This window comes from Aquarana catesbeiana, linkage group LG01 (assembly GCF_042186555.1).
Source record: "Aquarana catesbeiana isolate 2022-GZ linkage group LG01, ASM4218655v1, whole genome shotgun sequence".
In the NCBI taxonomy this organism is placed as follows: Eukaryota; Metazoa; Chordata; class Amphibia; order Anura; family Ranidae; genus Aquarana; species Aquarana catesbeiana.
Window position 1 is genome coordinate 84,703,500 of NC_133324.1, and position 15,351 is coordinate 84,718,850.

The 15,351-nt window shown below is 43.7% G+C and overlaps 1 protein-coding gene across 2 annotated transcripts in view; it reads left to right on the forward strand.

The window, feature by feature from the left end:
- The first annotated feature begins 4,518 nt into the window (after positions 1–4,518).
- IL7R (interleukin 7 receptor) overlaps positions 4,519–15,351 on the forward strand; it is an 82,786-nt gene continuing 71,953 nt past the window's right edge. For both annotated transcript variants that reach the window (XM_073621109.1, XM_073621116.1), the window contains exon 1: positions 4,519–4,671. In XM_073621109.1, the coding sequence (XP_073477210.1) occupies positions 4,590–4,671 (82 nt within the window). In that variant the 5' untranslated portion in view covers positions 4,519–4,589. The remainder of the gene's footprint in view (positions 4,672–15,351) is intronic.

Genomic DNA, 15,351 nt, shown 5'->3' on the forward strand with positions numbered 1-15,351 from the left:
GCCTCCGCCATCCAGCCTGAGAGAGGGGGATCCCAGGTGCACATCCAGGCGCATCTGCACCAACGGTGAAGCGTTCCAGTGTGAGGTGACCAGTCAGGTTGCCAGGAGAGCCTGCCTGTTCCAGGACGTTTGTTTGGGCCTTGAGTGAGGATTGGGTGAGGGAGCTTTTTGCCCATTTGCAGGAAACAGGGACACTGCACCACAGGACGTGTTAAATGAACACTGCATACAGATATTATTGCTGGTAGTCATCTTGTTGACACTTGTAGTGCCACAGGGATAAAGGATAAGGCTATGGATTTCTGGGACACTGTATATAGACATCATTGTCCTCTCACCTTGCTGAGAAAGATCCTGCCTGCTTCACTTGATAATCTGAGCCAGTTGTGTTGTTTGGCCCTGCTACCCAGGAGTTTAAGTGCACCAACGAAAGTGGCTAGATGAAGACACAAAGTTTTATCTTTTCTTCAAAAGGACTGAAGCTACTGGTACCATACAGATCCACACACACATGTTCAGGGCTCTGTATATGCAGTGTGTGTGTGTGTGGGACAGCTTATCTAGAAAGTTAAAGGGGTTGTAAATGTTCGTGTTTTTTCACCTTAATGCATCCTATGCATTAAGGAGAAAAAAACACCTGTCAGTGACGGCCCCCCAGCCCTCCCATTTTACTTACCTGACCCCTCGAACTTGACCCACGGGGACATGCTGCCTTTCTGCCCGGGGTTCTCGGCTGTTGATTGGATAAATTGATAGCAGCGCAGCCATTGGCTCCCGATGCTCTCAATCAAATCCAATGACGCGAGCGCCGGGGGGCGGGGCCAAGTCCTCCATTCGGCCTCTATGGATATCGAATGCTGGACTTGGGAGGTAACCCCCTTGAGGAAGCGCTTCTCTGAGGGGGTTATCAGATGTGGGAAGGAGCCGTGAGAGCTGCGGAGGGACCCCAGAAGACGAGGTTCGGGGCCACTCTGTGCAAAACAAGCTGCACACTGGAGGTAAGTATGATATGTATGTTATTTTTATTTGTTTAATTTTTACCTTTACAATCACTTTAAGCCATTGCATGTTGATTTGAATAAAGTGTTTAAAGTTGGGCCTGTGGTACCAGTCAGGGGACAGGAGAGAGAGAGCTGACACAAAGAGCTCTCCTCCTGCCTGGAATCATAGAGCCAACATGAGTAAAGGTAACCAATCCGATTTAACCACTTCAATACTGGCCACTTTCACCCCCTTCCTTCCCAGACCAGTTTTCAGCTTTCAGAGCTGTTGCACTTTGAGAACTGCACGGTCATGCAACACTGGACCCAAATGACATTTTTATAATTTTTTTCACACAAATAGAACTTTCTTTTGGTGGTATTTAATCACCACTGGGGTTTTTATTTTTGTATGCTACAAATGAAAAAAATGCATTTTTCTTAGTTTCTGTTATAAAATTTTGCAAATAAGTAATTTATCTTCATATATTTTGACCAAAAATGATACTGCTACATTTCTTTGGTAAAAATAACCCAAATCAGGGTTTATTTGGTGTTGGCGGTGATGGGGAACAGACAGATATTTTGTGCACTGTGACAGATGTGATGGGGACAGACAGATGTTTTGTGTGCTGACAAATGTTTTATCGGACACTGACATGTGTATGGAGTATCAGTGGTGCTTGGTGTACTGTTTGTGGGGGGAACTGTGACAGATCTCTGCAGCCCCCCCCCCCCAAAGCCAGTCACAAAAAAAAAGTCCTTTAAGTGCACTGTGTTTGGGCGCTGGACACAGTGCACTATGGGAAGCGTGACGTCAATGCAATCACATGATTGCAGATGAGATGCTTCATTGCAGGGGTTTTTGCTGCATTGTGGCGCAATGCAATCCACCACAACACTCCTTCATTCTTGATGTGTTTTTTTCATTGGCACCGCCGTAAGACATGGTGCTTTCCCTTGGAGCCGCAACGTCACTTCCGGTTTCACGAGCGCCTGAGAGGGATCGAACACAAGGCCTGAGCAGGCCAGGAAGAGTCGGCAGCCAGCCGGTAAGCATCCTCGGCCGTCGGCCAGGGCATATATGCTGCTGCTGGACAAGGTCAGTGGGTTATTGCTGATGCGCTGCATCAGTGGGGAGTGGGGACAGTTATAATGGGCACAGCAGGTGTACATGCCTGGCTGGAAACTTAGCACAGGGATGATGGTGGGAAGTGAACCCCTCATAATGGGTGCAGTGAGACTGCAATTGATGGCACAGTGGCTGCATTTGATGGCACAGTGGCTGCAATTGATGGGCACAGTGGCTGCATTTGATGGCACAGTGGCTGCATTTGATGGCACAGTGGCTGCAATTGATGTTTTTTTTTCAGTATTTTTCTGAATTATTCAGTTTGTTTGCGCCCCCCAAAATTTTTGAGCACCAGTCGCCATTGTCCTTAATGTGCATGGGCCTGCATTCCACTCCTATGGAAGCAGTCTGCGCCAACGGTGGCCCAATGGCTCGAAAGAGTGAAGGACATTGAGCAAATGGAAGATCTGACCTCTGCTCTATGGGATAAGTCAGAGGAACATACGTAAGTCCAGATGGTGTTATTAATTGGGACCTCTTCCGCTTTTCTGACAAATTCATCCAATACACATGATTAAGATCCATTGCCTGAGATTTCCACTGCCTGATTGGTGCTTTTGACCTTGGCATCCCTGGGGGTGACACCCCATCCCCCTCCTCCCCAATCCTCACCCCAGTTCTTCCCTCTTAACCCCCCCCCCCATTTTTTTTCCTCTCTCTCATCTGTTCCTTCTCCCCCTTTTTGTTTTTCATCTGTTTCTTCTCCCATTTTTTCTTTATAAAAAAAAAAGTGGTGTGTAAAGACCTGTATTATTTACTCTGTTTTAGACTTCCATTTGTGATGCAGCAGATCTTTTTGGAAATTGAAGGATATCCTCCCTTAAACAAGCCTGTCTTCAACACCACCTGATTGAAGTGCACTTAAAGGACTTTTTTTGTGACTAGCTTTGGGGGGGGGGGGGAGCTGTCACAGATGCCCCCACAAACAGTACACCAAGCACCACTGATACTCCATACACATGTCAGTGTCCGATGAAATATCTGTCACAGCGCACAAAACATCTTTTTACTACTGTTCCATTTTTCTTATTGCATTTTGTATTTGCTTTAGGCTACTTTCACACTGGGACGGGCGGGCTATTTTTAGCTGGCGTTTTACCGTAGTTTTAGCGACACTATTCGGCTGCTAGCGAGGCGCTTTTAACCCCAGCTAATGGCCAAAAAAGGGTTAAAACCGCTTTGCCGGCGGTTTGGCGGCACTGGCACATTGATTTCAATGGGCAGGGGCGCTTTAGGAGTGGTGTATACACCGCTCCTACAACAATGCAAAGATGCTGCTTGCAGGACTTTTTTTACCGTCCTGCAAGCGCACCGCTCCAGTGTGAAAGCACTCTGGCTTTCACACTGGAGAGACAGGAGAGCATTTTTTAGCGCTGTAGCGCCTCAGTGTGAAAGTAGCCTTAGTATATTGCAATCCAGCATGGAGTATAGGTTGTGCTTATTTTGCTTAACACCATTTGTATGCTATGGGAAGTTGCCTTTATATTGTATCTGTGTCACATCTTTAAATAAAAATGAAAAAAAAAAAGAGGTTAAGGTAAAAAATGCAGCTCCCCCCTCCTCCCAGCCCCCCCCAATACTTACCTGAGCTCCATCTCGATCCAGCGCTGTGCACGAGAGCAGTAGCTCTCTTCCTCTTCATTGGCTCAAATGACAGAAGCGGGAGCCATTGGTTCCCACTGCTGTCAATCACAGCCAGTGAGAAGGGAGACACACAGAGCTGGCTCGGGAGTGAGCACGCACGAGTGCCCCCATAGCAAGCAGGGGGGAGGAACCAGGAATGGCAGCGGGGGGGGACCCGAGAAGAGGTGGATCGTGGGTTGCTCTGTGCAAAAACAACTGCACAGAGCCGGTAAGTCTGTTCACACTGGGACAACTGCAAAGTCGCACAACTTTGCAGCTGCCCCGCACAACGCGACTTCAGTGCAGCTTGCAAACATCTTTAAATGACTTCAATGCAAGCAGCTCTGAAGTCGCCCCCAAGTAGTACAGGAACCTTTTTCTAAGTTGGAGCAATTGGAACGATTTCATTGCACTGAATGGAGCGCGACTTGTCAGACGACTAAGTCGCCCGACAAGTCGCTCCAGTGTGAACTGAGCCCAAGTCTAACATGCTTGATATTTTAAAAAATAAAAATGTATCTTTTACAATCAATTTAAGAGGAGATCTTAGCTGTGGGTAGCCTAAAACCCAGAACTGTACCGGGGAATAGGACATGGACACTAGGTAGTCAGGTATGTACTATGGTTCTACATCAATGCTTAAACAAGGTAAGTAAAAAGGTGTGTGATAAATAGTCAAAGCACTATTATGTGTGCATCTGTCACGTCACACTCATCTCTGTATCTGTGCAGTTTCCTTCCTCACTCTTCGCTCTCATTGGTGTTTTTTTAGGTTTCTTCCTGACTGTGGTTACTTAAAAGTGCTTACTACCAGCAGATCAGCAGAAGCATCATTCATCCTGTCAGTGTGAGCGATGTACATCTCAGCTGTCGGAGTTCTCTGTCTGCTGGTGGGCTCTTCTCTGGGGCAAAGTGGAGATTCTACCGACACGCCAGGTAAGAACATTGTTTACAGCCTATCTGTCCCTACCAAGGTTTTAATCCGGCCACACACATTACAATCTGTTTGTACAATCTCCATTGCCAAAAACTAAGTAGTGCCTAGGCCTACTAAAAAAAATCTGCTATACGTAGTGTACCCCCTATGTGAACTTGATTCCTTTTCCCCAGTTAAAGTAGAACTTCACTCTCTCAATGAACATTCACTATTTGTAATCCTTATGCTGCTAGCATCAGTTAATGCATAGGAAAGTATATCATATTTACTTGTGTTAATTTTTTTTTTTTACATTCAGTACATTCAGTTACTTCCTGGTTTCCATGCCTAGGCAAATGATGTCATACATCCCAGGAGTCTTCAGTAGGGGAGGAGGGGCTTTCTCAGCTAAGCACACCCTCTCCTGCTTGCATGCCTGAGCTAATGGTAGGTGGATTTCAGGAAGTAAATGCTACATGAAACATCTGCCCTTACTCAAGATGGCCACGGCCAGAAATGCTAGGGAGGTGTTTTTCAAAGTAATTTCTCAACAAAATAAAGCATAGAGATATGGATGGATGGGGGAGTTTGTTTTGAACAGTAAAAATGAAGATGCTCAGATGAAGCGTGCATCCACTTTAAAGCACACGCAGCCAGGTCTCACTGAGCTTCACAAAAATCCCACAGAGTCTCTACAGCTGACGAGTGACTATGACTTCTTCCAAAAGACCAAGAGCTACATACAGTCACTAACATCCTGCACTTGGGTCATCTACTCACAATGCCACAGGATCATTATTCCTTCAGGCCAGTGGTCATCAACCCTGTCCTCAGGGCCCACTAAGGCTCCATTCACACTAGCGCGTTTTTTGATGCATTTTGCATTTTGCAGAAATGCACGGGAATTTTTTAACATGGGTTCCTATGGAACATGTTCACATCAATGCCTTTTTGTTTCTCTGCATTTTTGGAAAGGGTCAGGGACTTTTTTTCATGCAAAATGCAGCGTTTTGCATGTAATAGAATTCAATGGACAAGCATCAAAAACGCAAGTGCACCGTTTTTGCAGCGTTTTTGATGCGTTTTTGCCGTTTTTTTTTTATTATTTTTTTTTAGAAAAAAAAACGCGAAACGCAAATCGCGGCAAAAATGCGGCAAAAACGCCGCAAAAACGCTGCTCAAAAACGTGGCAAGCATGAAAAAAAAACCTCCAAAAACGCTCAAAAGCAACATGCATAGGTGTGAATCGAGCCTCACAGGCCATGTTTGCAAGATAACTGAAATACATCACATGTGATATCATTTGCTGCTCAGTGATTGCAGTATTCTAGTCTGCATCTCCCCAAGGTAATACATAAAACCTGGCCTGTTAGTGGGCCCTGAGGACAGGGTTGATGACCACTGCTTCAGGCCACTGGACACAGTTCAGTCAGGGAGATGCAGACTTACACCACCACAGGACAACTGGACACTTTTCCCCCAACTTCCTCCTGGTGCTCTCTAGTCAGCTTCTCCAGACTCTAGGACTAAACTTTGCAAATAGGCCCCCCAGATAAGACTCTAGCTGGGACCTCACTGTCTTCTAGATGGCACTTCCAATGATCCTGCCCCAGGGGTCTCCTCCAGCAGGAACTGGACCCAGGAACTCTATCTCCTGCCTCAGACAATTTATGTTTTTTTTTTTTAAGCCACCTACTGCGCACCCCCCAGGCTGCTTACTCTTATGCCGCGTACACACGATCGCACATTCCGACAACAAAATCCATGGTTTTTTTTTACGATGAATGTTGGCTCAAACTTGTCTTGCATACACACGGTCACACAAATCTTGTTGGAAATTCTGAACGTCAAGAACGCGGTGATGTACAACACGTACGACGAGCCGAGAAAAATGAAGTTGGTGTAACAAGTAATTCTGCGCAGCCTGGAAAAATTAGCAGCTAACACAGCAAATTAGATAAGTGCAATACAAATAGGTACAAATAGTGTAGCGCTTAAAAATAAAACCGTGATTTAATACTAGTATCAGACACAAGGGTGCTAAACCCCAATGATCACTATTGAGAGATGTAAAAATAAGAAACACTGTGACTAGTGATGACTATCAGAGAAAGTTCTATTGATAAGTGATTCATAATATAGTTCAAGTTTCCATGGGTAATGTTATTCAAAAACTTCACGTGAGAAACACCGCAGTGAGCAGAGTATGTAGTTGAAGTGAGAAGTACCACCACTGAAAACTGGGAGGCTTACCGGAGTGTTTGAACCCACAAGAACATATATTCTGTGAGTCAAACGGGCTTGTGTTATGAAAACAACCAATGGGATTGGGCACTGGGATCCTTGGATTGCACCAACAGGAACATACAGCTATCCTCAGGATGGTAGGTGGCTGTATTGATGTATCTCGTGGAAAGCGGTGACCCGATGTGAATGCAGTAGATGGATTTAAAGTGGGGAGAACAAAAAGGGCCACATGGCGTAATTCTGTTTGGGTATACAGTAAAATTTAATGAAGTAGGAAAACTTACATTTAGCAGGTTAAAAACAACGCTTTTTCTAAAAACAAATGGCGGCAGTGGAGTCCTTCCCAACGCGTTTTGTCTCCTTGCACGTCATCTGCCCATCGTCTGCCCCAGACGATGGCCAAGGAGATGAAACGCGTCAGAAGGACTCCACTGCCGCCATTTGTTTTTAGATAAAGCTCTGTTTTTAACCTGCTAAATGTAAGATTTCCTACTTCATTAAATTCTCACGTGAAGTTTTTGAATAACATTTCCCATGGAAACTTGAACTATATTATGAATCACTTCTCAATGGAACTTTCTCTGATAGTCATCACTAGTCACAGTGTTTCTTTATTTTACATCTCTCAATAGTGATCATTAGAGAAAAATGAAGGATAACAAGCTCCCATCAACATTTCCCGTTGGAAAATCCGACCACGTGTAAGCGGCATTACTCTACTACTTTTCTTCCTCCCACTGTGATTCTAGAATCCTCTACAATACTGGGGGAAGTAATCAGAGCAGCAGCCTGTGAGACTAAGTTTACCCAGCAACCTGCACATATATCTATATCCAATCCGGCAGACAAATAACTGTTAAATCTAGAAAGTTGTTAGAAGATTGTACAAGAAGTCAAAAAACTTTGATCTGGTTGGTGGTCAAATGCAACCTTCAGGGCCCAGTCAGACCAATTTGCATTGTGATACAGTGGGCAGTGTTGCCCAGTGCAATCCCAGCGCAAAGACAAGGTAATGACCTTGTTCCCTTTGGCGTCAGTCAACACCATGGCATTGCACATCTAACATGCATCTGCATGCAGTACTTTTTTTTCAGTGCAGCGGGCTGTGGCAAAAACCACCACATCCCAAAACCCCTTTCATTAAAGTTCAGCGGTATCAGCGCGTCAGCACTGTGCCCTTCCAGCACACATGTGTGTCTCCCATAGGCTGACCACCAGTGTCATACTGAGCTGTATGTAGTATACAAATATCTGATGTGCCTCAAATATCAGTGATCACTTACAGTATGTAAAAAAGACAGTTAGATATTACTGCCTACTGAAATCATGAAATTTACCCTATAACCTCCTGCTGTATAATTGTCCCGCTACCCCCAAAGGAGCTGAATGGTAATTTGGGTTCTCTGTTCTGCACCTCAACTCCAAAAACAACCTCAACCCGACACACCTGGTTGAGTGAAAGTCACTGCATTAGAGCACAAGTGTAGATACCTTTAACTTGGTTGTGAATTAATACCAGGAAATAGACACAAGACTGTTTAGTGGTAAATGAACTCAATGTATTGGTATGGGTTAGAATAAATGGTGGTTTGAGTATAAATAGGTATACATAAGGTAGGTTCAGATATAATATACTAGACTATGTACTCACTATGCCAAGATAACTTAGAATAGAGTTCTGTACCACTAGACTGTGATTAACTCATGAATCAGCAAAGTCAACAATAAACAGTGCATATAAGCATTACCTACAATGGGAATAATTACACTGTACCTAGTCTAGCTTGCACTCTAGGAGAATGGCTAGGTAATGGCATAGCTCCCAACTGTCCCTGATTTGGAGCAATGTCCCCCTGTCCCTCTTTCCACCTCATTTGTCCCTCATTTTCGTCTCATCTATATAGTTGTAAATAAAATTGTAAGCTCCTTGAGGGTAGGGACTGATGTGAATGTACAATGTATATGTAAAGCGCTGCGTAAATTGACGGCGCTATATAAGTACCTGAAATAAATAAAAATAAAATAAAATGCAATTTTTAGGTTTCAAAAAGTATTTCCCAGTGCTAAACCTTTCATCCAAATTCTGCATTTGTCAATTTTAAAAGCCAATATAAAGGAATAGTAGTGGTAAAAAAAAAGTTCTTATGGATGTAAATAACCTTTTTTTTGGTTAATTCTCCTTTAAGGGGGTGTGCCAGGGGGGCGTGTCCTATGTCTACATACATTTGCAAGTAGGTGTCCCTTATTCCCATCTCAAAATGTTGGGAGGTATGTAATGGTGCAATGTCCCCTGATAGGTAGATAGGTAGTTCTTAGCATAAGGCCCCTTTCACACTGGGCCGGTTTGCAGGCGCTATTGCGCTAAAAATAGCGCCTGCAAACCGACCTGAAAGTGCAGCTGCTTTGTCTCCAATGTGAAAGCCCCGAGGGCTCTCACATTGGAGCGGTGCGCTGGCAGGATGGTAAAAAAAAGTCCTGCTAGCAGCATCTTCGGAGCGGTGAAGGAGCGGTGTATACACCGAAATCAATGGGACAGCGCGGCAATACCTCCCCGTTAGCGGCTGAATACCGACGGTAAAGCACCACTAACAATAGCGTCATTTTACTGCCGAAGCTGCCCCTGCCCCAGTGTGAAAGGGGCCTAAGTAATAGGTAAAGGTCTCTGTGTACCAGCTGTAAAAGGGCAGCCTTTAGTCTTAACTCTTCAGCCGGCTAGCGTTGTGGCCCAATTGTACCATTGTGATGTCACCAGAACTGGAACAGAGGTCCGAATTGTCTAAAAGAGAATTTCCCTTTGAATAAGGCTGGGTTCACACTGCCGCAATGTCAGACATCGCATGTGAGTCGCACTGCACTGCTGTACAAATAACAAGCGATGTCTGTGCAATGCGAATTCGGCCATACAGATTGTATGGCTGAATTGGCATCGAATTCAGAACAAATTCTTGCAGGACCCTTTTTTGGTCCGCACCAGAATCAGATCACATGGGTGTTCACACCCATGCGATCCGATTCCTGTCTGAATCTGTATGGCTGAATTCGCATTAAACAGACATCGCATGCGAATTGCACAGCAGTATTGTGAACCCAGCCTAAACCGCCACTCGCCTCCTATTGTGTCTTGTGACAAGAAGTGAAGGGAGATCGCCCCCCCTCCCCCCCAAAGGACACAGACAGCAATTTGATGGCAACTTGACAAGTTTAACACTCTATGCAAAAAAGGAAAAAAGTTTTGGCTGTAGATGCACTTTGTTTGCCGCCCCATTTATAGACGAGTATTCAGTAAAAGTGATCTGGGAGGCTCCAGAGCTGCCTGATCACCTTTACTACACTGTGAATGGAGCGATTTGGGGCGGCCAAGACCACAGTAACTGACTTCAAGAGAGAGAGTGGGAGGAGCACATGTGTTCCCCAATAACCTCTGCACTGAATGAAATCAGAAGCCACAAGCATTTAATCATTTCTGGTTTCAGTTTACTCATTCTTCTGTAGCCATAAAAGCACAATCTGTGCTTGCTTAGCTGCAAGAGAGACATTGGGGGTCCAAAAGACCTCTGATGTATTCATATAGAGTACCTGTCACCTGTCAATGCTATCACAAAGTGGGCTTGTTAGCCGTTTGAGATAGCAATAAAGTTAAATGAAAAAAAGTGTTAAAAATGTAAATAATAATAAAATAAATAAAAATGAAAAGCAACCAGGTTGCCCCACATATAAATTGGAATGCCAGCATGCACATAGAGAACGCCAGTGTTTATAACCAGCAATTGCGTCACACGTGAAGTATTGCCGCAAACATCGGAGTGTGAGCAATAATTCCAAGATATTCATTCGCTGTTAATATTAAGCTGATAACATGTAAAGGTTTTGTAAAGCATCACCCATGGACAATTTAGTAGTTTTTCCCTATTTGTTGGCATGCATTTTGTCAAATCAATTTTGTTCGAAATTTTCAATTTTTACAAAAACAGGAGCAAAAAAATATATCAAAGAACAAAGTCAGGCATGGGTTAGTCTTCCAACTTGCATTTTTTGAATGTACACAGCAAATCATTGTTGTTCACAGAGCAAACACAGTAACAGTTTACTGTACCCCAGTGATTTTGGGTATGTAGGTGAAAGATTGACTATGTGTCATAAGAGACCATTCAGTCATATAGAAAACAAAACGAAAAGAGAAATATTAAACATACACGTCTGCTTGCACCCAACACTCTGTCTGCTCAAATCAGGCACAATTTTAGGCTTTACATTTTTGGAATGTGTTTTTTGACACAACCCCATCTTTTATATTATACTAAAAAAAAATGGGTAATCTATTGTGTGTGCTTTAAAATTCATTTTATTGTATTTATTTGCTGAAAATATGCATTTAGTTGTGCAAATATCGTGTGATAACATTTTATTCCACAGGGCCTCTGCTTCCAAAAAATATACACTCACCGGTCACTTTTTTTAGGTACACCTGTTCAATTGCATGGTAACACAAATTGCTAATCAGCCAATCACATGGTAGCAACCCAATGCATTTAGACATCTAGATGTGGTGAAGACGACTTGCTGAAGTTCAAACCGAGCATCAGAATGGGGAAGAAATGGGATTTAATTGAGTTTGAACGTGGCATGTTTGTTAGTGCCAGACGGGCTGGTCTGAGGTTTTTTTTTAAAACAGCTGATCTACTGGGATTTTCACGCACAACCATCTCTCGGGTTTACAGATAATGGTCCGAAAAAGAGAAAATATCCAGTGAGCGGCAGTGGTGTGGAGGAAAATTCCTTGTTGATGTCAGAGGTCAGAGCAGAATGGGCAGACTAGTCCGAGATGATTGAAAGGCAACAGTAACTCAAATAACCACTCATTACAACCAAGGTTTGCAGAACACCATCTTTGAATGCACAACACATTCAACCTTGAAGAAGATGGGCTACAGCAGCAAAAGATCACACTGGGTGCCACTCCTGTCATCTAAGAACAGGAAACTGAGGCTACAATTCGCACAGGCTCACCAAAATTGGACAATAGAAGATTGTAAAAATGTTGCCTGGTCTGATGAGTCTCGATTTCAGCTGCAACATTCAGATGGTAGGATGAAAGCATGGATCCATGCTGCCTTGTATCATCGGTTCAGCCTGGTGGTGGGGGTGTAATGGTGTGGGGGATATTTTCTTGGCACACTTTGAGCCCCTTAGTACCAACTGAGCATCGTTTAACCTATTCCAGACTGCCCCCAAAGTTATACGTCTGTATTTTGACGTTGAATACTGTTGTTATGAGAGCAGATAGCGGCCATAACCCTGGTATATTCTTAAACGGCGGGTGGTCCACTTTCAGATAAAGGTGGTCTCTGTGGCGGATTCCTGGCGAGATCACTTTTATCGGCTGGCGGGAGAGGTGCCCACCCCTCTCCCGCCACGTTCCGGTTGTCTCCGCCGCTTACCGGAGCCGGCGGCTTTCCCCTCTGAGGCACTGTGTCGAGTGAGGGAAGGATGGCCCCCACTCGACTCAATGACGGAAGCGACGCCCAACTGTCTTAAACGGACATTTTTTTTATTAAAAAAAAAAAAACGTTTCATTTTTATTTTTTTATTGCATTTACATGTAAATGTGAGATCTGAGATCCTTTTGACCTCAGATCTCATATTTAAGAGGTCCTGTCATGCTTTTTTTCTATTACAAGGGATGTTTACATTCCTTGTAATAGGAATAAAAGTGATCCAAATTTTTTTTTTAAAGGGACAGTGTAAAAATAAAAAGTAAAATAAATAAGAAAAAAAAAATTTAAAGCACCCCGTTCCTCCGTGCTCGCGCGCAGAAGCGAACGCATACGTAAGTCGCGCCCGCATACGTAAACGGTGTTCAAACCACACATGTCACGATCAGTAGAGCGAGAGCAAAACTTTCTAGCAAAAGACCTAACCTGTAGAAATTTTTAAACGTCACCTATGGAGATTTTTAAGGGTCAAAGTTTGTCGCCATTCCACGAATTTTGAAGCATGACATGTTGGGTATCAATTTACTCGGCGTTACCTTATCTTTCACAATATAAAAAAACAATTGGGCTAACTTTACTTATTTTTTTATTTTCTAATTCCAAAAAGTGTATTTTTTGTAAGACCGCGGTGCAAATACGGTGTGACATAAAGAATTGCAACGACTGCCATTTTATTCTCAAGGGTGTCTGGGAAAAAAAAAATTATATATATATATATATATATATATATATATATATATATATATATATATAATTTGGGGGTTCTTAGTAATCTAGCAAAAAAAAAAATGATTTTAACTTGTAAACAACAAAAAAAATAGGCCTGGTCCTTAAGTGGTTAAACACCACGGCCTACCTGAGTATTGTTGCTGACCATGTCCATCCCTTTATGACTACAGTGTACCCATCTTCTGATGGCTCCTTCCAGCAGGACAATGTACCATGTCACAAAGATCAAATCATCTCACCACTGGTTTCTTGAATATGACAATGAGGTCACTGTACTCCAATGGCCTCCACAGTCACCAGATCTCAATCCAATAGAGGGGCCTTTGGGATGTGGTGGAACAGGAGATTTGCTTCATGGATGTGTAGCCAACAAAATCCCAAATACCACCAAAAGAAAGCTCTATTTTGTGTAAAAAAATATATAAATTTCACTTGGGTACAGTGTTGCTTGACCGCGCAATTATGTGGTCATGAAGAGAGTAAAACCTTCCGGAGGTCAATTAGATTATGAGATGGTTTTTAACACTTTCATCTCCCCCCCCCCTATACTTCAAATCTCCACTCCATCCTGTCTGTAGTACCTGTATGTTAGAAAATGAATCTCTTATCCCACACATTAACCCTTTAATCTCATCATCTCATCCTCCCACACTATATGACTTGTACATTAAACCCTCCACCTCCTCCTTCCTCTATGACATGTATAATAATGATGTGCTGTACCTAGAACAACATTACTAAGCTTTATGTTTTAACCCCCTCAATGCCTGCATGTTTCTACATTTTCAAAAAATTGTGACAAAAATAAGATCACTTTGGGGTATCTACTTTTCAATAAGGAGTCATTTTGGTGTTTGTACTATCCTAGTTTGGGTTTTTTTGTAACGAAAGTAAGTTTTTCCCTAAATGTTGGTGTTTTTTTCCCTTATGCACCATACAAATTTAAAAAATGCAGACCAGATCCTTAGCTCCAGAAGGATTTAGAAATAGCCCCCTCCAGTTAAGCCACAGCTGTGACATGACGAACATGTGGAAAACTCCAGCAATTTGCCACAGAGGGGCTTGTATAACAGTGTAAATTTCCTGTCCCCTCAAAATAACTCAACACACAGCCATTAATGTCTAAACTGCTGGCAACAAAAGTGAGTACACCCCTAAGTGAAAATGTCCAAATTGGGCCCAAAGCGTCAATATTTTGTGAGGTCACCATTATTTTCCAGCATTGCCTTAACCCTCTTGGGCATGGAGTTCACCAGAGCTTCACAGTTTGCCACTGGAGTCCTCTTCCACTCCTTCATGATGACATCACAGGGCTGGTGGATGTTAGAGACCTTGAGCTTCTCCACCTTCTATTTGAGGATGCCCCACAGATGCTCAATAGGGTTTAAGTCTGGAGACATGCTTGGCCAGTCCATCACCTTTACCCTCAACTTCTTTAGCAAGGCAGTGGTCATCTTGGAGGTGTGTTTGGGGTCGTTGTCATGTTGGAATACTGCCGTGCGGCCCAGTCTCTGAAGGGAGGGGATCATGCTCTGCTTCAGTATGTCACAGTACATGTTGGCATTCATGGTTCCCTCAATGAACTGTAGCTCCCCAGTGTCGGCAACACTCATGCAGCCCCAGACCATGACACTCCCATCACCATGCTTGACTGTAGGCAAGACACACTTGTCTTTGTACTTCTTACCTGGTTGCCGCCACACACGCTTGACACCATCTGAACCAGATAAGTTTATCTTGGTCTCATCAGACCACAGGACATGGTTCCAGAAATCCATGTCCTTAGTCTGCTTGTCTTCAGCAAACTGTTTGCGGGTTTTCTTGCGCATCATCTTTAGAAGAGGCTTCCTTCTGGGAAAACAGCCATGCAGACCAATTAGATGCAGTGTTCAGCATATGGTCTGAGCATTGACAGGCTGACACCCCCCCCCCCCCTTCAACCTCTGCAGCAATGCTGGAAGCACTCATACGTCTATTTCCCAAAGACAACCTCTGGATATGACTCTGAGCACGTGCACTCAACACCTTTGGTCCACCATGACGAGGCCTGTTCTGAGTGGAACCTGTCCTGTTAAACTGATGTATGGTCTTGGCCACCATGCTGCAGCTCAGTTTCAGGGTCTTGGCAATCTTCTTATAGCCTAGGCCATCTTTATGTAGAGCAACAATTCTTTTTTGTCAGATTCTCAGAGAGTTCTTTGCCGTGAGGTGCCATGTGAACTTCCAGTGACC